Source organism: Colias eurytheme, chromosome 8 (genome assembly GCF_061535395.1).
Source record: "Colias eurytheme isolate Ceu_HAF_F1 chromosome 8, ilColEury1 Martin Lab GWU primary, whole genome shotgun sequence".
In the NCBI taxonomy this organism is placed as follows: Eukaryota; Metazoa; Arthropoda; class Insecta; order Lepidoptera; family Pieridae; genus Colias; species Colias eurytheme.
Window position 1 is genome coordinate 7,158,387 of NC_142987.1, and position 25,279 is coordinate 7,183,665.

A 25,279-nucleotide genomic window follows, 5' to 3' on the forward strand; every position below is an offset into this window, starting at 1 on the left:
CGCGCCCGAAGTATTATCACTAGCCACATGCTAGCCACAGGGGTCTTTCATAATAATATGTATATCGTTCAGTTTTTACCCGACGTCAAAAAGAAGCAGTTCATCAATTCAACTGTACTTTTTCGGCTTTTTTACCTCAGAACTGTCGACTGCGTGAACCAATTTTGATTATTAATTTTTATGACGTAGATCTGACAAGAAGTCAGTTAAGTTTTTGTTAAAAATAATTATTTTATATCTGATGTTAAGGCCTTTAGTTTCTGTGATCTGTGTGTTAAGGTCATTATAATTAATAATGAAAAATTTTCATATTTTAATTTACATTAAAATCAGAACATTATTATTAGGTAGTAAATTGAATATAGGTACCTACCAAGTTTGCATCAACATGTTTATTGTTTACATAAATTATTGTGTTATGGAAAAAGCGCTAATCAGTTAAAAGGTTAAATGCTATTTTTGTTTTCACGATAACCCTGATAATAATTTGTGCATTGTTTGACATGCATTTTCCGATAAAAATAACTTTTGACAAAACAAAATAATAATACAGTAAAATAATAGGTAAATTTAATTTTGTTTAAGAAAAAGAGATCCATATAATATAAATTATACATAATATATAAAGCAGCAGTCGCCGGAACAAAAACTCGTTATGTACCTGGAAAACAACAAAATTGATTAATCAATGTATTGTCTTATAGTTTCTCACTCACTCACTAATTAGATACAGAAAACACGAATACTTAATATAAAAAAAACAGTAAGTTTCCTATTTTATGTGTTTCCTCAAACAATATATGTAGCTATTTCAGAACTAAGTACCTTTTTTTTTTTTTTGTTTACGCAGTGGCTGCCCTTATACGATTTCCATAACAAACGTAGGTAACTCAATTACCACTATTCAATAATAATGTCAATGACAAAGATACTTACTAGTATTAGGCCTGAGAACTCCCGTCAAATGTTTACTGTCCTGCGCCGTATAATCTGCGAACTTGTTTATATCGTACGTAGCGGATGAATTAGCGGCGTTCGCTTTGTTTATCTGATCCAATCTCCTCGCGAATGCCTCATAATGGAGGGCACGGTCCGCGTCGTCCTTATACACTTTGTCATAATCTTTGATAAACTTTTCGAAGAGTGCCGGAGCATCTTCTAAGTTATAATGCGGTTTGCTCGATGCGGGCGCTCCACTCGCCATAGCTGCTATTACTAACAAAACACAACAGATACGTATCATCGTCTATTCACTAGTCACTAGTGTGTGCTCAACTGCGACTGGTTGTGATTCATGTGGCCTACATTCTTATATTTATACATTAGTCCTTATCAATAACTGGTTATAAAAATAAAACAACATTAAACAGACACAACAAAGAAAAGTGTCAGTTTACATTCAATGTGTTTATTTTTTCTTATTTACAGTAATGGGATGATAGATTGCAATTTTCAAATAGTTTTTTTTATCAATATTTTCGAGTTGTTGGTTCAATATTCAACGACATTAAACAAAAAGATTAACGTTCCCAAATATTTTTCTATAACCTTTATTGGAAGGATTAATATGAAAAATATTTTAATATTTCAGTGGAGGAATAATCAATACAAAATTTTGTTAAAGACTTTTAACCTGAGACGTTAGAGTAGAGTTATATCTTTGAAACAATAAAATAGACACGAATATTTTAATGTTTACAAAATAAACGCCTCTGAATTTAATTTAAACGACTTCTCTTCAATTTTCATTTATAACGTGAATTTATGCGAAGCTATTAAAACATTTTATTATAAAATTTTGCGCCTGTTAACACAATGTTAACAAACATTTCATAATAAATATCAATTATATTGCTCAAAGTGTCGAACAACATTCCTATCGTAATTTACATAGTTTTGTATTTAAAATGAAAGAAAAATTATTTACAGCAATTAATATTCGTAAATAATAATCTATTGTACTCTGTACGTGTGTCGTTTTTTGAGTTGTGACTATTGATCGTTTTTATTATTTTTACTGAAGCTGCTATGAGATTATTTGTATCCAAGCGTTGAGATTTACCCTTCTCAAACTAAATAACAATTTTTGTAAATAATTCTCGATCGTTTTTTGATAAAATTTATTTTAATTGATTTGATTTGATAAACCTGAAGGTACTGTACTAAAAGTTCTTGAAAAAAAATAAAAATAGTATTATATTATTATTCACATTTCGTTAGTGAAAACTAACATTAATATCTAATAACGAAGAATTACATAAGGCAACACATAATATTTATTCAAAATAATATTCAATTTTTATTTTATAAACTCTTCAGATTACGACAATCATGGCAGTGCTTTGGGTACTTATTACCTTCATGAAATCCAAGCAATTGTCTTTTTTCTTCTGGAGTAAAATCTGTGAGGTTATTAATACCAAATATTGCACTCTGGGATTCTGAATTATATTTATTAATTTGCGCCAAAGCTTCTACAAATGCCGCATAATGTTTGGCTTCATCGACGGCATCTTTGTACACTCTATGATACGTCTTTTTGAATATTTCGAAAAGTTGAGGCGCGTCTTCTAAATGATAATATGGTCTCGTATTTACATGTTTAGAATATGCCATGGTGACCACTACCAGTATGACGAAGCAACGGATTCCCATGTTTTTTGTCCCTTAAACTTGCTTGTCACGAATTATTTTGTGCTAGTGATATTTTCCAGTGGAATAGAAACTTTATATATATTGTACGTTAATATCCGTATCGCCATGTGTAATCATAATACCTAATTAAATTTAAATGAAGAAGTGATGATGCAAGATTTACTCTTTTCTTTTACTTTTGAATTATAGGACATGTGCACCTGTTTAAAATTTAAAAAAATAAGAAGGATATAAGTTGAAATGATTATTTGAAAGGAAACAGATTCATTTGTGATAACTTACAATAAATTTAGTTCTAAGCAATGTATTTATCTACTCAAGTGAATCTAGTACGTATACACTAAGATTTTTTTAGCGAAGATACCTACATAACACAAATTAAGATGAAAATCAGAAATGCATGTTTACTTGTTCACACTTGTACATGTTTTTTTATTTAAAAAATATGTATTTGAAATTCCTTTGTAAAAATTGTAAGTTCTGTATGTGAGAAATCGATCCATGTTTAACGTAATTGATCTGTGGAACCCTAAAAACCTTTTTTTATCTATGAGCGTGTCAAATTAATAGTCACGCGTTTAAATGATCGCGGTTTTGCAGCTATAATTAAGTAATAATTAGTCGAAAATTGCGCTTAATTATTTGGATTGAGAAAGAATATTAAATTATAATTATAAATTATAAAAACTTAAATCACTCCTGCCATTATTAAAAATCGTTTGGAACTTTTATTTTTTAAAGTGGTGAATCAGTAGAAATCTCTATATTTAAGATTAGACTTTCAATTATTACTAGACCCACCACTCTTGCAATTATTAAATATCACTATGTACATTATGTTTTTAATGCGTCGAAAGGCAGACAGTAGAAAACTTTCCTGTATGAAATTTATAAAAAGGCTTTATCACAGTTAATTTTTATATCTACTGAAGATATAGTTAGTTTTTTTAACCTAGCTATTTAGTAGGTTTTGTTACTGCAGTAGCAGTACGTCAGTGCAATCGCATGGATGGAACATTTTCTTTATGGTATGATGTTGGAGCGCGCATGCCGCAAGGTTGCATGTTGTGACTATTTATCGTCAGTATACATTAATCATATTATCTTCCACAATTCTTTATTTACATAGACTATCTTAGCTGTTTGCTGGTTTCAAATTAAAAGAAACAAATAACAGTTTTGTAAACTTGTTTTATTTTTAATTTTGGTACATAGATAGGTAACTTCTTCCATTAGGTAGTTCTTAATTTTAACGATATACGTATACGTAATAAAGATAAAAAATACATTGCGTGCCAGTTGCCTTAACTTCAATAGTTCTATTTTTTAACATGGACATAATCAATTTTCTTATCATTTCTTATTCTCCTTATCTGTAAAAAATATAATGGAAATATTAAACAAATTTCTTAACATTATTTTCATAACTTTCAATTTCTGGGCGTAAATAAATAATTATGTATTTTCTTTTGAAGATTTTTCAAAAATCGTTACTGAGATTATTAATTGTACACGCATTAACAAAAAAAAGCTATATCTTCATTGTAATATTTATTTAGTAAACGAATCGTATCGTAATTCGTAGATATATTATTTGTATTTAATCATATTAATATGTCACATACGTCTAAATATTTACAACTTAGATTTACAATTATTACGAAGTGTTTATTTGCTCATTTTTACAAACAGGGGTGCCGAAATAAGAGTAAAGTCATGTAAAATTTTCCGAACGATGGCAAATGGTAGAACTATGTAATAAGATATAACATCGATAGAGCGTCATCCAAATGTCCTGTTGTTTTTATCAGGCCAGTTTATGGATAATGGAAGCTCTAATTTTGTAAATGTGCCTTAGGAGCACACGTATTAGCTCGGAGCTCGGAGCGCGCGCTCCACAGTCTAGTAAATATAGGAACTTCTATATTGTTTCAGACCAAATCTATCTGCATACCCATAAATTTCAGCCAAATCCGTTTACGTGACAGAGCAACGTACACATTCAGTTTTTCACATCCCGAGACTCAGATTTATTATATTAACAGCTTTGCCTAGAGAATGCTACGTATTTTTGCGTATAATATCATCGAGATAGTATGTTAATATGCAGCTTTATGTGGCCAAAATAGCAATTAATATCTACGATACGATCCGATACATTTATCGTAATAATAACCGTATCAAATCATGTACACACGATATATATTATCAAAGCTAGCCCCAAAGAGCTTGAGAAAGTTCAAAATTTACAACAAAGAAACATTATTTTTTTAATTCCCTACTATACGTCTGATAATGATAATGCCTGATAATATGAAGCTGGAATAAATGGTATCATAATTACGTTAAATTAACAAATCCAATAGTATAAATATAAATAACTTACCCTTCTTATGCTCGGGATGAAATCCTAAAATTTGTTCAAACTCCTCCGTTGTATAGTCTGAAAATCTATTTATATCGTATGTTGCAGAGTTTTCCTCGTTTAATTTATTTATTAATTTCAATGAATTAACAAATGCTTCATAGTGAATTTGTCGGTCGTGTTCGTCTTTATACACTCGATTGTAATCTTGAATGAATTTTTCAAAAAGATTTTCGGCTTCTTCTAAATTATAATGTGGTTTATCTTCTGCTACTGTAGCTATCACTAGCATAATAACACAAAATGCGATGCGATACATTTTTAAAGTTAGTGCCAGTTATCGATTAACCACTAATAACTGGAAAATCAAACATCGCCTATTTATAAGGTTTTTATACGTTGTATTTAATCCGTTTTCATAGAAAATCGAACAAAAGACCGCGTAATATACCTTTTAGATATGGTTATTGCATTTTTGAACTGATAAGAAGAATATAGTGGAAAATTCATATTTGTATTTAAAATCGCGAATAACTTACTCATGCATATTACCAGTGTTATGACTTATGAGTAAGTAAAGTAATAATTTAATCGTACCTATACATTGATATATATATAATTGTACTGTAAAATTACACTTAATGATTGTTTATAACTAATATCTATAGAACATTAATAAAATACCACCTTTGATATGATATGTTATTCTAGTTATTGTAATTCTTAAAGTTGAATGATGTGATTACGTAGCTTTATTAAAATACCTACTATATAAATGTCTTTGTGTTCTAATTTCAAATAATTAGTCGGATATGGCATTAATTATGAGTGGAATAGCTCAAATTTTGGCATAACACCTACATAATGTAAACTTCATTTATCATATTATTATAGTACCTATATAATATGTATAGCTCTATGTAGCTCTTCTAAACCAGGGCATTCCTATGAAATACCACAACATCAAAATAAAACAACCATTATTTCTTTGTCTTTATTAATCAATTCATGGTAACATCACAGTAAACGTAAGATAAACTAAATCAACAAAACAAAACACAAGAGAAACAACTATTCATCTAGGCACAGATAAAACAAACACACAGATAATAAATTAATCCTTATTTGTATAGCAAATGATGATCTGCATTCTCAACGAAGACAGTTTGTTGAACGGTAAATTATTAGAAAACGGCTGAACAAGTAAATCTAATAGAATTCAGTCACACCTGAGTCGAGATTGTGCCAGATAAACAAGCTCACAACTTAGTTCGTCACAATTAAACTACACTATCTACTGAATTCTAACTAGGTACATAAATATTACTATCTAGGTACTATGTAAATTCTTACCTTCTATGTTGATGAAATGTTTTGCAATAATAAAGTAATAGTTAACGTTTTGGACTTAAATTCAAACACAAAAAACACAGGTTCTATAACAATTTTTAAGTTATATAGAGTAATTCTTGTGATTTGAATAATTTACAGATAACATGTATATCGCTTATCAATCGGTTTTTATATACCTTAGGTAACTTATGGTAATACAAATTTACTTTTATTTTTAAGATACAATTTTGAATCTTCTCAAGAACCTTTGAAGAAAATTTCTTTAAGATTTGAACTATATTCCTAAGTAAATTTACCAATTCCAGATCAAAGGATTTGTTGAAAAATACATTAATTCTTTCTGTTTCAATATTAATCAAAAAATATTAATAATATCATAAAGAAAGTAAAACCAATACTGAAAAAATGAAAGATTTTCTAATACTACAACACTCATCAATGTACATACTATTATTAGGCATTTATATCACAAAAATCTAAACTATAAGTAAGTATCACTGATCGGACCCGTTTGTGGTATTGGGGGTATTCCTGCAAATAAAAATAAAATTATATTAATTATCTTAATAAACGACACTAAGAACTAGAAGAAATAACGTTAAAATACCGTGCGTAAGCGCAGGACCGAAATATAGAGTTCGATCCCCGTTGAAAAAAATTATATTAACCTGCAAATTTTTATAAATTATCCGTAAAAGTAGGGTAGACTTATAGGTAATTTATATAGAATAAGAAAGTTCTATTTGTGCAAGAATTATCAAGTTTATACGAGAACTTATATCACAATACAATCTCAAAAATCAATGCAGAAATATGCCTCTATATGTATTGTGAACATAATAATTGGTTTATTAATTTATATTTTCGATAACAGCAGAACTTCCTCACAAATTTAATTAGATGCTTCCGTCATAAATTGATTCGTTAATTAAACAAAACATGATCCTCTCTCTAATGAGAATATTTAGTGAAGCTGTTTATTAATAACATTTAGCATTTAAAATGGCGTAAACGTAAACTGTTTAAGTAAAATGTTGCAATTTCACTTTTATTATTGATTTTACTATGTTCTGACCTATTAACAAAGATGTAAAATACTAGAACCTTTAAATAAATAAAATAATAGAGCGAGTAGGGTAGGGCGAGGCTAGTTTAGCAAATTTTCACTTGATATAACTCCTCAATGTTAAGTCTCAATGAGTTGTTAAGATGATGGATTCGTAATTTATCCCTTAACAAAGGGTTCCGTGGTAGTTTTTTTTTTGTAAGAATTCGAATTTAAGAAGTACCGCAATAAAATGTAGGTATATTAACTATACCGGGTGTCTCACCGGTTGTAATGCTATAGGTATAAATATTTATAAAGAATAGAAAAAATGCCGCCCGCCTCGTGATTGAATTTTTTCCATTCTTATAAATTTATAGTTTTCGAGATATTTTGATTGTCCAACTTACCCTTATGATCAACTAGCCCCGCTCTACCCTACTGAATGTAATCTTTTTTTTCCTGCATTTTTTAAGAAAACAGCATTTCATATACTTACTTAATAATAAGTTCCTTAACTGATCACTATCACAGAATAATGGATCTGGTATGACGTTCTCTAGCTGTTCCTTTATCAAGGGTTTCGCGTCGCACCACAGTACGTGGCCGTTGTGTGACCATTCTTGTACTAGCATTTTGATGCTCTACAAATAAATTGAAATAATTATATTACTTACAATGTAATTGTTTGTGTTGATAGGAAAATGCAAATCTGAAAATCAGACTTCATAAAACTCAATGCACTACATATTGTATCAATAATATCTGGGCTGATAAAATATGTTTTTTTAATTAGTATTTAACTCTCATGGTAATTAAGGGATGTGTTTATTACAATCTAATAAATTTGCTACTTCTTTATCCCCATAAAAAGACTTCTCTTCATATGGGGGTCAGAAGTAGCGGAAGGAAAGGAATATAATATAATTTGCACCTTTTCATATATTTACGTCGACAACCAATTTTAAATAATCGACGTTAAAACAGACAAATGAACACATTAAACAAATTAGATCCACTACAATAAACAACATGAAGATCATAAATTGTACATCCTCTCGCATCCGTCGTGCGTGAATGAAACAAATTACAACAAATCCTTGTGACATCAGTGAACAGTTTGCAGCTCACCGTTTGTTATTTTAAACTGGAATTCCTTTAAAAAGCGCAACACAACGTAGCAACGTAGCAAAGCACTAATTTCATTTGCTTTTAGGCAGTTGACACGTTCACGTGGCCGGAAAACTGTTCGTGTTACACGTTCGCGTATAAAAATATTATTTTTGTTATTTTTAAGGGAAAGTTCTGTTTGTACCTATTCGAAAAATAAGTATATGCTACCAATATACGAGTTTACCTTTTGATTTCCTTTACACGGCAATATCCTGTATGGGAAATTAAAGGAAAACATGACCAGATTTTTCATAAAATATACAGAAAATTTCCCAACAATATTCGTAATTAATTATTTTATTATTTCTTAAATCATATTATGTTGTTAATGTGTGTCATATCCTAAAATCATGTAGTCCTATTAAACTTTTACATTACAGCCATACCTACTCAAATCTTCAGTTCAAAGAATCAAAAAGAATGCACTATGTACGGCTAAAAGCTGCACTTTCCTCCTCTCATTCGTCTAAAATATTAAATTTTGCACTGCGGACTTTTTATTACAATCAAAGAATTTTAACGCGTAAATTTTTATACAACGTGTTTTTCGAATAGGTTGCCTATTTCAAAAGCTAATTTTTATACCACTAACACAGTGAATATAAACAACGGCGTCGAGTAAAGTTAAACACGACTGCTAACGAGACGACCATGTTTTTCTTCCTTTTTTACACTAGAAACCCTGATTAAGTAAAAATAACTACTCCTGGCTATAAAAGAAAGCCAACGTATTGTTAGCTTTATAAACGAGGTTTTTGTAATGTTAATAGAAAGCTAATACAACGGAAAGTGCACTATAAAAACACGATAAACAAAATTTATGTTTAATTTCATTCAGCGAGTTTGTAATAACGTCGAGGCACTGAGCAAAGAATGGAGACAAATTGGAATCATTTCAATTTAAAGTTCTTGTATGAATCTAAATTTATGTAAATCTTTGAATAGTAGGTATTAATTAATAATGTATCATAAATACATAATATAGTAGATAATATGTTTGGGTTTGTTGTATGTAGAGCCTACCTACTACAACAGTAAAAAAATATGGGAGTCAGTTATTCGTCGTTCGTCAATAATTTCAATATGTAGCCAAAATAACGATAAAACACAATTGTTTCGATATCATAGTCATATAACAAATTGTATATATTAAACTTAAGCGTTATTTCCTAAAACCGGCTATATTCGATGCTAATAAAATATTATAATCCGAACAATGTGAATAGCCGAGTCAATACACGATAACCGCGCACGACAAAATTGGCTTTCGCGAATCACAAATAATTCAGCGTTACAATGCAAATTGAAAACTAGTATAATAATCATGTAGTATGCCGTAAACATCAGTTTAATTCAGGCCACCGCAGACCACGTCAAATCACATACAATGTTGATATTGAAACCGCAGCGTTGGCTTAAATATCTCTGTTATATCGTAAACGAGGGGCAATGCTGCAGCCGCTCTCCTAACCGCTTTTATACGAAAATGAACGCGAGCAAAAATTACGCTATTTACGCTTTAAATGAATATGACATTAATTCAAGAGCTATTATTTTACTATTGTAGCATAATTTTGAATAAACTAAAAGGGAAAAACACGCACAAACTTTTTCTCCTACAAAAAAATTAAGGTGGGACTGAGATAGTTAAGTCGACTAACATCTCGTCAAAAGGCATTTTTTAAATTGAAAGGTACCAATTTTTTTAACCCTTCACCAAATTTTTTAATCCTAGCAAATTTATCAATTTTATCCATAATTAACAGTATTCAAAATATTCAGTTAAAGTATATTATGTTAACATATTTTTATTTTGTATTTGTCACAGTTTTAATTCTTACATGGCTTTCAATATCTTTAATTTTATAAAACACAATGTCAACATAACCGGGGAAATTACAGATTAGTTACACCAATTTTTGTATGTGTGTATTTGATTTTATTTTATGATTCATTTGATAAAACCATTTATTCATCTAACATGATTAATTAACTATTTCAGTTTACGATATTCAAGCCTAATTTAATTTTCATAATGACCGTTTCATTCGAATAATAAACTTTAATTAATATTTTAATAAATATAGGTAAATGTTTCGCTGAATTATATAAACATAATGAATATATTGAGTGGAAAACTTTTAAATATGTAAGGAATATTTTGGTGAGGTAAAAGTATTCGGTCTAATGCTTTTCATCGCGCAAAACATATCAGTAATGGGAGGGTTCTCGTTGTACTAACTCCGGCGAGTCAAGCCGACCCATTAACATCACAAGCAACGCTCGACTCTGAATTTCCAGCCTGCGGGAACATTTTCTTTTTCCATTCTTTAAACGGCGAGCATTATTAATGCGGTTAAACCTCTTTAAACGATTGGAATATTCAGTAAAACTGAGTTACTCCCGAGTTGCACGGCGAAGCCGCAAACTAAGCATCTCAATGATTCAGCAATATATTCTACAATCTTGCTTTTGGCGGCGCTACCGACCATTTCTCATATTTCACTCACTATCAGATATTACTCGTATAATTCCTTTTAAATTTATATCCGCTTTAGAATTCCGTGAGCTTTATTGTTGTCGAACATCTGCTTTCAAATGTTATGCAAATTATTTTATTCTTATGCGCTTTATTTTACCCGTGGTTGAATATTAAAACCGCATTTTATATTCAATAATAACAGAAGGTTTTGTACAGTATTCATAACATTGGAAATTGTTATTCAATACTTTGAAACTACCTGTTATAATTCTTTATTGTGAAGATTATATTATTCGGCTGAAATACCAAGAACCGCGATATTCATATTATAATATCAAACTTTAAAAATATTAACGTACCTTAACCATACATGAGAATAATTAACAAACTTATTATGAGAACAAAATTGCCTGCAAATTACACAACACCAATTAGAACAAATTTACGAAATTCAAAGTATAAGTTTACCTCAAAATATTTTCTTACCTGTAAAAACGTAAAATCAACCCGCGTGAGAGCATCACAGTAAATGATCAGCATTCTGGGCCAGATCCTGCGCTCAGCGACCAAAGTCCCATTCGGAACTAAGGAATTAGGTGGAACCGTTACAATTTCCACAGCACTCGGTTCTACGTTATAGTTCTTAAGTGAAATTAACTTTGAGCGAACTCTTTCAGCGCTAGCGAAGTGTAGCCCGCCGATTGGATGCATTGCGTAGTGAGGCGGGAGATTGCCGTCCTGGAAAATATAAGCTGAATGAAAATGTAATAAAAAGTGGAGGTATGGATGTTTTATTAACAACCATACCTACTTTTTATTAAAGTGGGTTGCGGTAGCTCTGTTTCGCTCTCAGATAATTTTCCGTATAAGTATTGAATGGACAGGTAATAATTTCGAGATGTGCATCCCGTTCGATATCGCATTGACAATCAACCATAATAGGCAGGGAGATACTGACACAAAATTTTGGGTCATTTGTAACAGTATGGCGGTTCTACTGGGGTCTTAGTACGCAATGACAAAAAGAAAAATGATGGTCAGAATAACGACCATCAACCATTACAAATTTTCAACTGTTGAACTGTCGTTTTAAGGTAAAACATTTACAGAGAAAAAGAAGAAACAAAACAAACATCACTACTACTAATATGTGTACATAATTATGCTCTATTAGTATTCAAGTAAACAGGTTATTAAATCAAAAGCTAGAAGTAAAAACACAAACACTTATAACTTACAAAAATACAACCTACCTGGAAAAAAAGTAACTAAGTGCTAGCAATAAACTCACGTTAACGTATCGTATATCCAACATCGGGCGGGACTGATAGTAAAGCAGCAGCAGTACGTCAATGGCCACCCCGCAGCCCAGGCCCACTTCTATCCCGAGCAAGAGGCAGCAGATGAATGTACCCACTAAGGGTATTAAATCCAACCCTACAGGTATAAATCTTGTTTGTTAAAAGTAAATAGCTAAGCTAATAATTACTAGTTATGGTTGTAGTTGCAATCGTATTTACGGCTGCAGGTTTATCGAGATATTTTGTTTTAATTTTGCAATATTTTAAATGACATATAAAGGACACAATACACCTATCAAAAAGTATAAAGAAGTGGGACTGCCACTTCTATCCCGAGCAAGAGGCAGCAGATGAATGTACCCAGTAAGGATATTAAATCCAACCCTACAGGTATAAATCTTGTTTGTTAAAAGTAAATAGCTAAGCTAATTACAATTTGTGGATGTAGTTGCAATGGTTTTACGGCTGTAGGTTTATCGAGATATTTTGTTTTAATAATGCAATCAATAGTTTAAATGACATATAAAGGACACAATACACCTATCAAAAAGTATAAAGAAGTGGGACTGCCACTTCTATACCGAGCAAGAGGCAGCAGATGAATGTACTACCACCAAGGGTATTAAATCCAACCCTAAAGGTATAAATCGTGTGAGTAAAATATAAATCAGCTAATTACTAGTTGTGACATTGTAGCTTAGCAATGGTTTTTAAAGCTGCGTTTTAAATAACACGTAAATAACAATTCACCTAGGAAAAAGGTAATAGCTTAGTTATAAGTAAAGAAAAAAGATGAATCTCGTAGCGTCCGTCATTTGGATTTTATAGCTGTTTGTCCTCATTCACTATAATATATATTCTTTAGATTCCGACCTTTATGTGTAGGTAATTTGTTCTGAGCAATTGCATTCCTTTTTTTATTTACAATTTAATGTATAACTTTTCATTTTACATACCCAAACCCGCTATTTTGTTTACATAAATGTAAAACCTTGTAAGTTGTGAATAGGTTCACCAAATGTACCATACAGCAAGCTTTTCTTTCAGCTATGAAAGCCCAAAATATTAAGAAATAAAATATTGTACAAATAATTCAAAAGATCACGTTTGTTTATCAGTAAAAGCTCATTTTAAATAACTTCTATCTATTTAGCCTATTAGAATCATCAAATTTATTTCTATAATTACTTTTAGATGTATCAAAGAGTCTAATTATAAAGTTAAAATGATGTTAATTGTGGAATTTGTTTTGCCTTTTTATTGAATGCGTGGCTTATGTAAAACTGATAAGATTTTCTTTATAAATCAGCAAAGTTATATTATAATGTTTATCTAAATATAGCAAAATTGTTCATCGAAGTAAAGCAATCGATACACTCCTTTAGGAAAATATTTGACTGGCGTAAATAATTTACGATGTGGTATCATGTAACCGTGGGCGCGCGGGGATACAAATTTAATGAGACAGAAATAACATTGTACCCGTAGTTTTACAAGGCAGGTATGTAATTTTCACTATCATTACTCTTTGTTTTCACTATCAGAATATACGAAAAATATATTAGAATATAGTTAAATGATTTATATCGATGAAAAAAATCTTGATGTAATCGTAATACCTATGAAATATAAAAATTGCAAATGTTACAAAGAAACGCAATTCTTTCATTTTATCTCCATCGAAATGCTTAAACAAGCTAAAAGCGTTTCAATCGAAAGCCAGACGAAAGTTCACAAAGAACAAACAAGCATAACTTATTTCAATCTCATGCCTATGCAAGCGTCGGTTGCGGGAAAACCTCAAACTGTATTGAATTGTGAAAAACGAACAAAGCTCTATGATTGGGCTCGATCCGATCGTGCGATGTTAGAATCCCGTTCGATTGAAGCCAAATTCAAAGCTCACTCGCAAATAGAGTTACTTCCTTAAACCGGCGGATAAATACACTTTGTCCTTCGCTCTATACTCTATACATCCGTTTGTAATGTGGGACATCAAACGAACATTTAAACACCACCCGAGCTTAAAATTATTCAACAAATCGCTCTTCATTCCCCATATTTCAATTTCCGCATATTAAACGAAGCTTGCTCTATTCTCGTTATGATTTCGAAAGGAGAACTTCATTAATGCTGACGTGTAATCAACATTGTATTTAGTTAAAGAGCGAAACTTATCTCTTTAGTATAAATAAATGCGTGGATTGTATAGGTCCTTGTATTTAAATACGGCTTTTTAAGCATACTATTCCACAATATCTACTCAAATAATTTCTTGGAAATAAGATTATGCTTTAACGACGCGTAATATTTTTTTGCAAAGCCCTTTTTATAGTTCACTCCTAAAGGTATTTTAGTTTTTTGTACCCCAATAATAAATATTTTTTCTAAGCAAGTGTAATCACATGAAAAGTTTTCGCTACACACGAAAAATAAATCAGAGACAACGTCGGGGAAAACGATTAAAGAGAGTGCACGGGTCCATAATAATGAATAATTTATTTGAAGCTTGAAATACGGACTTATATGGCACACGGTCCATGGACATTGAAGCTTGCAGGAAGGGGTGAGACAATACACGTAATGTTCTTTATAGAATTTATTGTCTGATCGCAACTGACGTTAATATTGCGTTAACGGCTTTTAAAGTGAATGTAGCCGTCTACTGTGTAAGAATGACACACAGCGAGTGTTCAGCATTTAAATATAATAGAGGGAAATTATTTTTGCACTTTTATTGATACAATGGCATGCCAATACTTCGAAATGTGAAAACGGGGAATTTAACAGTTCATTGTATTGATAAAATTATGGACATTTTATTTTTACTAGTATTTCGTTACATAAGAAATCGTTGTCAAGCCGTTGTAGTTGGAGGTTATAGGTCTAACTTTGTAGATATCCCTTCAGGTGTGCCCCAGGGTTCGCACATGGGGCCTTTGCTGTACAATATATATCTTTATGATATAGATAAATGCTTTCATAGTTCTAAATTTCTTTTATATGCGGACGATAAAAAGATATTTACTAAAATAGCTAGCTTAGATGATTGTCTATCACTTCAAAACGACCTTAATAGATTAACAAACTACTATAACATAAATAAGATATCCGTTAATATTAATAAATGCCAAAAAATAACTTTCTCTAGAAATAAAAAAAATATTATAAATTTTGAATATTCAATCTGCAACGAAAAAATTCCTTCCACGAATACAGTAAGGGATTTGGGCGTGATACTGGATGAGAAACTCACGTACAACGATCACATTGACTACGTCACAAAAAAGGCTTTTGCTAATTTAGGGTTTGTTTTGCGCACAGCCGAACCTTTTGATGATATACGATGCTTAAAGGTTTTATACTTCGCATATGTTCGGAGTATCCTTGAGTTCGCATGTGTAATATGGCGACCAGTCTACAAATGTTATATCCATAGGCTAGAAAAGATACAAAAGATATTTTTTAAGAAATTAAATTTTAAATCTAAACATTTCCCTGATAGCTACGAGCAAGCTTGCCTACATTATAATATTAACGCACTATCGGATAGAAGAGATCTAATCGACGTAATGTTCTTGTTTGATATTTTAAATAATAAATTTGACTGTATCTCTATTTTGAATCCTTTAAATTTTCGGGTTCCAAGTCAAGGCACTCGTCAAAAAAATCTGTTCTTAGTGCCCTCAACATCTACAAACTATCTTAAAAATTCTCCATATTTCAGACTCCCTGAAGTATACAATAATAAATTTTGCTCAGCTGATATATTTAGTTTGTCACGTCCCAGATTTAAAAGTGCAATTCTTCAGATTATCAATAATTTGAATAAGTAACACACACACACACACACACACACACACTCACTCACACTCACTCAGACATCCACTCATTCACTCACACAGTCACATTATTAGGCTCATTTTTATTTTTGTTTTTTCTCAACTTTAATGTTATTTTGTTGATGTTGCTTGTTTACTAGAAGTCACATTTATTTTTCATGTACGTTTTATGTTTCATCAAGAACAATTGTTGTACTTTTGTTAAAGAAAAAGAAAACAATTATTGTTCCCTTTTAATTTACCTCTTGTTGTCACACAATTGGACTATTATTGGTGTGCCTTGTAATTGGCGTTTTTATATGTAATTTGTATAATTTATCTTAATAACAGCTGTAAGGTGCCTTTTATGAATAAAATAAAATAAAATAAAAATTTCGGTTCAAACAAAAGGCTAAAAAATACCTACATTATTTAAGGGATAAAAATTATTTTTTTTTTCTTTTTGTCTACATTCACATGACTTTTTCCAAAAAATTGTCAAATCTGCTTTATTTTAAAACATAAATTAATATTGTTAAGATCTGAATATTTGTCAGGATTAAACGCACATAGTACCTACAATAGATTTACAAATATCTATAATATTTTTAAATTACACTTCACGACCAAAGTGAAATTCCTGTAGAATGGAAGAATTTAAGCACGCATTCGTCAATCGTCATAAAAAATAAATAGATAGAAAAACATCCGTAACATAATCTGGTAGAGAACGATTACTATAATTACAACGGCATTTATGACGAGAATATAATTACATTTATATTACCTAATCCCCGTTCAGATTTACCCACAAATTATCATCTAATACCAAAAGAAACACATAAATCTGTGAAAAAGATATCAAAATACATTAATTCGGGAATATCAGTGACGGTTATGCGATATCACGCCCGCTCCGGCGGGATTAGGTTCGATCCAGCACGAATAATCTAATGAGACGACGATTTACGTCGGGAATATAGCGTTGATACCTGATTACATTTGTACCGTAATTAAGGAGATTTCAATGTATTTCGCGTTGTATACTGACAACCGCTAATTCTGCTAAGCCCGCGCTTTGCATGTTAGACCGCTATTGTTTTTCGTACTTTTATTGTATTGGTTTAAAATATTATTATAAATGGAAAACTAAGAATTTTACTATTAAATTATACTCTAGAAACAAAATTGTATTATAAGGTTCAATATTAATGAAATTAAAAATCGCAAGAGAATAAGAATTATAGTCTTGCGATAATTTATGAAGATCATAATCGCAATATAAGTGAATTAAGAAATTAATATATTATTAGATGTCATTTTTGGCCATTTATGTGAGATAAATATTTGATGACAATCAAGAGTAGCCGAGAATATAATAAAAGAAACACATTTCTCATTGACTAATTGGTATCAGACTTCTATTTAGTGCAATTCCCAGCTTAAGTTTCGGTTTCATTACTTCTCCGCTAATTGAATACTTAATAAATATAATTATTTTAAACTTTAATAAAATTCTTTATAAAACAACGTCAGTAATTGGAACAGCCGAGTCAGTGGCAAACTAATTAGAAATTAAATTACTGACCCGCTGCAAATCAAAAGCACTTTTGAAGTTGTGACTAAAGGAGTTTCTTAAGAATTTTTCTTTGGTAAATAATAGGCAAAGGGAATCTTGAAGATCCAAAGTAGTAATCTTATAATGGTCTTTTAAACATATTATTACTATTTATCTTTAATCTTGAAAAACGTTACTACTGAAAATATAATTCTTTATTGAGTTGATGTTAAGCTTTTGTGAAAATTATAAGGCAGAAATCGTACTAGAGTAATAGTTCTATGTAATAAAGCTGTAAGTTGTCGTTCTGAAACAATATAGCTTACATTGCTGTGTTTATCCTGTGCAGTCTTCGTGTGATTTTTATCGAGAATCTTAAAAATTATGTTGTTATTTTATGAAAACAAAACACTATATTTAATTGTATCATTGCACAAGATCTTTCTTACTGCGGAAGAATAGAGATTTAGATATCGTAATTAAAAGCAAGCAAATTAGCTGAAAACCAGAAAATTATTATATTATATCGCACATGTAATATATAAATTAAAACAAATAATTATAGATATATTAATTTAAAGAAATACCCCATCAAATCATGATTTAAAAAAATCAAATCAGATAATGCAAAGACGTAGCGCCACCGTCACGCTGCCTGAATTAAAATGACGCCCGACATGCTTCGTAGCTCTTATAATATATCGCATCATTGACTTTGTAAAAATTCATCCCTTATTTAAACTTCTAAATAAGATACAGTACCCAACCAAATGAAAATAATAAGTCTTAGTATTTTATCCATGAAAGCTTTTGGAAAACTCGAAAAAGCTTTCCTTAACCACCCGTATAGAGCATAACTAATAATAATCTATAATTTTTTATGGAGTGCGTACTGACGTTTTTGCTAAAATTCATTAATTAATTATTGTATAAATGAAGAATCTAGAATAATATTATAATGGTGATTTGAATGAAAAGAAAAATATTAATTGAAAACTCAATGTAGCTAAGACGTTTTCGACCATTGTGCCACTAAAAACAATTTTCTTATTTTATTTTCTATCAAGATAATATATTATGTAAAGCGTTAAAATAATTCCAGTTAGAATGTTTCAAAACAAAATTAAGTCGGATTTGTACCCATATCATTTTATGCAGCTTGAAGTTTATTCACTATACAGCGTCATGCAGCCGCGCACCAGACTAATACGTTACAGACTACATACTTCACTTTATGAACCGTTTTATTTATTTTCTTTTTGCGCAGGATATTTCTATTTAGATAAACATGAATTTTTTAATTTTCTGTTCTATTTTTGGAGTGAAAAGTCACCATTTGATTTTTTTATATCCCTCCAATATCCTTAAATAGTCATGTACATACAAAAGATTAAGAAAAATATCATTTAGCTACGTGCATGCATTTATTATTGTGTGCAATTTTATATTTTATCATTATTTTGACGCTATTTAAAGTCATAAAAAAAATTCCGCTTTCAAATATAATTAAATATAACAACCGATTTTACGCATTATGTTCTAGATCCCTAAATTTGAAAATAAATTATTATCTTCTATTTTGTATGCAATAATTAATTATTCGTTAAATTCTAAAGTTAAATTAAAAAACAGAATAATTTATTAGAACTTGTCACAAACCCATCTCATGTAAAGTAACAGTCAAACAAAATGAACTTTCAAGCTACGATGCCACAGACTCGCAATTTTACTACAGGCGCTTACATTTTTATTTAAGTCTGTTATATAAAATACAATCTTATAAAACATAATAATTTTACTTTTAAGTTGTTAATGTAAAAAGATAATCTAAAATCTGATTAAGAATATATTTGAACTGAAACGCAAATAATCTTCAGTTTATAATTTTGAGTTAAATTTTAAGATAATTTTAACTTTTCTATAAAGTTCACAAAAATTATTTGTTATTAATATTTAACGTTATCTTTCAATTTGAAACTAAAGCAAGGTTCGATAACAGTTCAGGATTAGTCAAAATGAGCTTAAGGAACAAGAAGGAACATAATATGGAGGTACTACTACTGGTAACAAAAATCTGTATTTTTTACAATTTAAATAATTTTGTTATTTATAGGTACTTACTGTTGGTCTTCCATAATTTCTTCAATATATCCAAATCAACCATATGCAGCACTGCACAAACTATAACAGCTGCTAAAGCTGCTCTTGGTATAAAATAGAAGTATGGAGTTAGAAGTCCTAGTGTTAACAACACCACCATACCTGAGAATATAATAATTATAAGTTTACATATCATTTTTTACTCTTATAGAATTAAGGGTTTTATACGTCATAATTTTTTAATTATTTTGATTGTTAATATACCGTAAAAAAAACAAATGAAAAATAAATAATTATTATTGGAACCGTTAATGTTTTCTTTAGTCGAAACAGTTAATCTCAGTATGGAAACTTTAAGGTAAACTATTTTAGAGGACATATAATAAAAACTTATAAATAGCTTTACCCGGTGAAAATACTAGATCCAATTTTATTTCACAACTCTATTTAAATCACAAGACGCAAGACAAAAACTTTTCATTTATTTTGCATAGAACTCTTTCAAGATATGTCTATGATATCAAACTTTGCTTCTTAAGATAACAAAGCTGTAGATTTTCAACTTAGCGTCAGAATAGAGACTAGTTCAAAAGAGTATTCGTATATCAAAAATTCAAAAGCCAGTGCGACAGTAAACTATGTTGAAAACTTTTTGATTTATGTAGCCCCTACGGCCTCGCTTCCGTATATAGAGCACTTATTTCGACATGAATAATTTCACTTCCAACCCATTTAACATATTATATATGTTTTACATTTATAAGAACGCGTAAATCGAGCGACAGCTGCTCCTGAACATAAATTACAATGCCTAAAAGAATAACTGAGAACTGTTTCAAACTTTGTGTATAACTTGAATCACAATGGAGTATAATCTAATTTGTTCTGATCCTGCTTTCTCGCTTACATGGTCTGTCTCTTTTAGTCTGAACACATGTATATAATACCTATGTTACAAAATAAAGAAATGTTGTGGATACAAATTACAGTTGCAATGAAGAAAAGTTTATAACGTCGTATTTTTAATGCAATTATACTTACATAATATTATCTTCTGTTTAAATTTGGATTATTTCCCTCGACTCTACTAAACTGTCATGTAACAAAAACTTGAAAAAAAACTAAAAAGCCATACATACCAGTATAAAACCCAGCCGCAGGAGTCCTAACTCCCGACGCGTCGCTCACCGCGCTCCGCGTGAAGGAACCGTTCACGGGGAACGAGCGGAAGAACGAACCGATAATATTGCAAATGCCTAGAGCAACTATCTCTTGAGTCGCGTCCAACGCTTTGCCTTTCGCTGAAATTTGTTTAAGAGACAAAACTTCGTTAAATTGCCTCCTCTTTAGATCCTACTTAAGATTTTAACCGGGCCCACAAACTGTCAAGTACTTATCGTTACAAAAGCAATTAACGTGACATCACGTAGCGAGGTTGTTGCAAGCGTTTCTGACAGCAAATGTTACGGAACGATAAATAGAATTACATATTTCATTATCGTCTACTTTATATTTCCAAGTTGTAATATTTTCGCTCCGAAAATCTACAAGCAAATTAAGCACGCCACCTCATAATTATATTCACACCCACGATAATATGGAATTCAAATATTGCTCGCCTAATATAATCTCGGTTAAATTTCTTAAGCACACGTAAATAAATAACCACGAATGCCTGAAATGCGTAGTGTGGCTCAGCATATTCATACGTATAATTGTATGCATAGTCTGAATTTAAATTAACGTTTTTAAAAACATTCTGAAAATACATTTGATATACTTCTAAAACAGTTGATATTATGTGATTAAAGTTATTTTTGAAATCATCAGACTCGTTCATTAACAGCTCCCTCTTTCTTAGCTATAAAGACTGCAAACAACGCTCAGCATAGCACGATTCGTGGACACAATAACAAAGCATTTCTAAGGCTTTTCACAATATAATAACATGTGTTTTAAGAACAAAGAACATCATTCAAATTCATATTTTCATCGTGCCTGAACAAAACGGCCATTTTTCAGTTTCAGATGAATTATTTCCACTGTCACGTCATAATATGTCGGATAATGCCGTGAATATTGCAATATCATAGTTTGCAATATACGGATGAGAATAGAACGCTTGTCGACAAGCCACTGTAACGTAATGCAGTTCTAGATAATGCATTATAGAAGCTGTCTTATTGCTGTTGCGATACTAACATCTTATGGTTATGTTGTCTCGCTAAATGTGCTTTTGGGACGATGTATGCGGAACATTTTAGTAACATACTGTGACTGCGTTCAGCTTCATATGATTGATATTATAGTACTAGAATATTGTATACACTGAGGACGCTTGAATCTGATAAAGTTATTAACTACCAACGTAGTCGTATCACGGTGGTCATCAGACACTGTAGTGGTTACTGATTGACGATTATTAGAATACCTAATAAGATATTGTAACATTGACATATTCCTCTTTATATAAATATCAAACCTTCATAATTTTTTGAAATTAATAACAGCGATATCAATTATATGAGCAAAATATAGGCTACACGTAGGCGTAAAGAATTTATTGGTATTCTGAAATTAATTGTTTAGAAAAAAATTCGGGATGCCGAAATTAAAATATCAATAATTCATTAGACAAAAATCCCTGGGGCGAGTTATACGTAATCCATTTTTGTTTCAGTATATAGTCTAAGAAAAATATTTGTTAATCATAATAATAATTTAAGTTTCTGTTTAACTTTTACTTTCAGGTGACGCTTTCCACGCCTTATAAAATACAATTCAATATTTAAAGCAAAAGCAATATCGTATGCTTACACAATATTGCTTTTACTTTTCTATTCTTAGGGTTTACTTTATCATACAATAGCTTTTTATATTATAATATCTATGTATCGATCCAATACCTATTTAATCAACAAAGTAACGTTCAAGCTATGTATAAAGTTTCAACATGGATGAGTCTATTCGATACTAACTCGTTGTGAAGGTATCCGTTATTTATAGAAATAAGATCTTGGAAATAAAATTCCAATAAACGTAATCTAAGAAATTATGATCGAAAATAATGAGACCGTAAATATAGAAATAATGAAAAATATTTCATTAAAAAGCAATAATTTTTGTCTGTACCACTCGAATCCTTATAGATCCTTACTGATTACTTATTGATGAGTATTTATCGTTACATGCTTTTATAAAAACTCAACAATAGCTAATACACAAAACAAAAAGTTCACTCACAATACGCCAATTACAGAACAATAACGGAATAAAGTGAAAATTGAATACAAACAGATTTATTCGAAGACATTAATGAACTGCTGAAGGACAAGTGACTTAGTTTCCGCTCGCCTTACCCGCAAGTGAAGCTTATTAACGTTTTAAACCCTTTCACTACAAAAGGCCCGACTACAGACTACGGGGATAATTAAATCGTCCCAAATATTTTGTAAAAGGAGAGGAATTATAAACGCTATAAGATAGCTCTTTGGTAAACCTTTCCCGAACATAAAGCAATTTGTAATTTCAATGAATAGATTTTATTAGAGATTAGATTTCTATTTATTTCCACGAACTTCTATCGCGAGTAATAATTCCGAAATATCTGGCTTGGTAATTCGTCCTACTCATGTTTTAATTAATTTGATATATATAATATCAAAATATTTGCTGAATAGTTTCAACTTCTTTTTGAAATTTAATATCTCTAATATTTTCTCGCCTACGAACGACCTACTTACTTACCTAACAACAGTTTTTTTTCTTATTTCACAAAAATATAACAGTGGACAGCTTAAAGCTTCACGAAAGTATATTAACAAAATACAATTATGTATATCAAATTAAATACAGCAAAAAAACAAAGAAATACTTACAAAATGCCTTCGCAATCGCCACATTAGATATCACCCCCACAAGTGGGACCACCAGCAGACCAGTGCCAAGTTGTGAGAACATCTCGCCAGCACTCACAGTCGTGTTGCCTATAGTTGAGTGGAATGGAGGCACTTGGGGTTTCGGTAAACCTGGTGTTATGTTTCCTGTAAAATTATTTTGGACTTATTTTTAAAGACAAATGCAGTGTTTGGGAGGAACTAAAAGAGATGGAAGGAGAAAGTATTCATTTAACGTTTTGTGATGTTCACCTAGACTCACTCTGTACGTAATACAATTTATCAAAAGATGGTCAAAACGCGAGAAAATTTACCACAGTTGCGTTTCATTCGCCCGAAAAATATGTACTACATTTTGTGAAAAATCCTATGAATGATCTAATCCGACCTTTGCCCAATATAAAATATATCCTTTTTTGTATGACATTTCTGTTGGTCGAGCTACGATTTGGCTTGAATAGGCAATCTCACGCTGGGACGCTTACCAACTCTCTACAAATGAGGGGCGTGAAATAATCATTTTAAATGCTAATGTGTTTTACTGGTGTCGGGAAACGAAATCCCTTTACATCTATTTTCTAGATATTTATTCTATTTTCGTAAGATTTCAACCAGTAGGTTACAAATGAAGAAATATATAACCTTTATTAATGGTGAGTTGCATGAGGGGAAATAAAAATTGCATTTAAATTTGTACCAATTATTTACCATTATTTGTACCAAAATTCAAAATAATTGATGTAAAAAGTATTTTATATTTTTGGTTTGAGTTTATTTATGCGTCCCGTCCCGAGGCGAAAACCGCACTTCTAGTTTAATACCTCCCCTGAGAGTTGCTGTAATTCAGAAGCTGTCGTAAAATGTGTTTGATTTTACGTCCAAAGATGGATAAACTTAAAACATCGATTCTATCAAATATCATTATTTCAGGGACAAAAATAAAACAAACATTTTTATGATAGTATAAAAAGAAATTGGAAAAATAGGACAATAACGTAGGCTGTTTTTATAAAAAACCTTCTAGATATAAATCAAAATAAGATATAATAAAGCCTAAAAGAGTTATTAAAGTCAATGCTATTTTTTGAATATTTAATGACTAAAATACAATCTAATGATCGTTTTGGAAATAACCGTGCACACGATTATTTATTTAGGTAGATTCGAGTACACATTAACTCTACAATCAAGGGCACAAGGGCTTTTGAATATTTTTTGTGAATTCAATGAAATTCTAAATTATAAAGAAATAAAAATAATGTTTACGTATAATCATCTAATTTATGATTTACGCAAACATAATTGCAAGACATAAATTGCCCAAGGAGTCACAATAGGGCCATGCTATTGTTGACGAATTGTCGCTTCCGCTATTGCATCACGTAATACGCTCTATTATAATTGACTTGGCTGGTTATTCACATTACTTCATTATATATTTGAACACTTGTACCAATACTGTATAAAGTACATGATATAGATACACATTCGGGTCACTGTTACCTAAAATCAATGCAGGAACAATGAGAA

At 30.7% G+C, this 25,279-nt stretch overlaps 4 protein-coding genes across 4 annotated transcripts in view; 1 reads left to right on the forward strand and 3 right to left on the reverse strand.

Annotated features, from left to right (window-relative positions):
• Nucleotides 1-548: 548 nt before the first annotated feature.
• Nucleotides 549-1,290, reverse strand: LOC149906592 (cysteine proteinase-like). Its single transcript, XM_090104715.1, has 2 exons — nucleotides 937-1,290; nucleotides 549-661 (listed from the first exon to the last, which is right to left on the reverse strand). Exons 1-2 carry the CDS (start codon nucleotides 1,241-1,243, stop codon nucleotides 654-656), a joined length of 315 nt encoding a protein of 104 aa, XP_089960841.1. The 5' UTR covers nucleotides 1,244-1,290; the 3' UTR covers nucleotides 549-653.
• Nucleotides 1,291-3,942: 2,652 nt separating this feature from the next.
• On the reverse strand, nucleotides 3,943-5,339 carry LOC149906593 (uncharacterized). The gene is made up of 2 exons (XM_090104328.1): nucleotides 5,042-5,339; nucleotides 3,943-4,028 (listed from the first exon to the last, which is right to left on the reverse strand). The coding sequence occupies exons 1-2, from the start codon at nucleotides 5,337-5,339 to the stop codon at nucleotides 4,009-4,011; spliced, it is 318 nt and encodes a 105-aa protein (XP_089960454.1). The 3' UTR covers nucleotides 3,943-4,008.
• A 661-nt stretch (nucleotides 5,340-6,000) lies between these two features.
• Nucleotides 6,001-25,279, reverse strand: part of LOC149906594 (sodium-independent sulfate anion transporter-like) — a 28,332-nt gene continuing 9,053 nt past the window's right edge. Inside the window, exons 6-12 of the mRNA XM_090104832.1 lie at nucleotides 23,732-23,896; nucleotides 20,993-21,154; nucleotides 19,875-20,015; nucleotides 12,365-12,510; nucleotides 11,560-11,811; nucleotides 7,918-8,062; nucleotides 6,001-6,904 (exon numbers count right to left, since the gene is read on the reverse strand). Coding sequence (XP_089960958.1) covers nucleotides 6,855-6,904; nucleotides 7,918-8,062; nucleotides 11,560-11,811; nucleotides 12,365-12,510; nucleotides 19,875-20,015; nucleotides 20,993-21,154; nucleotides 23,732-23,896 — 1,061 coding nt within the window. The 3' untranslated portion in view covers nucleotides 6,001-6,854. The remainder of the gene's footprint in view (nucleotides 6,905-7,917; nucleotides 8,063-11,559; nucleotides 11,812-12,364; nucleotides 12,511-19,874; nucleotides 20,016-20,992; nucleotides 21,155-23,731; nucleotides 23,897-25,279) is intronic.
• LOC149906595 (uncharacterized protein B0403.1-like) lies at nucleotides 15,305-16,210 on the forward strand. The gene has a single exon (XM_090104228.1). It carries the CDS (start codon nucleotides 15,305-15,307, stop codon nucleotides 16,208-16,210), a length of 906 nt encoding a protein of 301 aa, XP_089960354.1.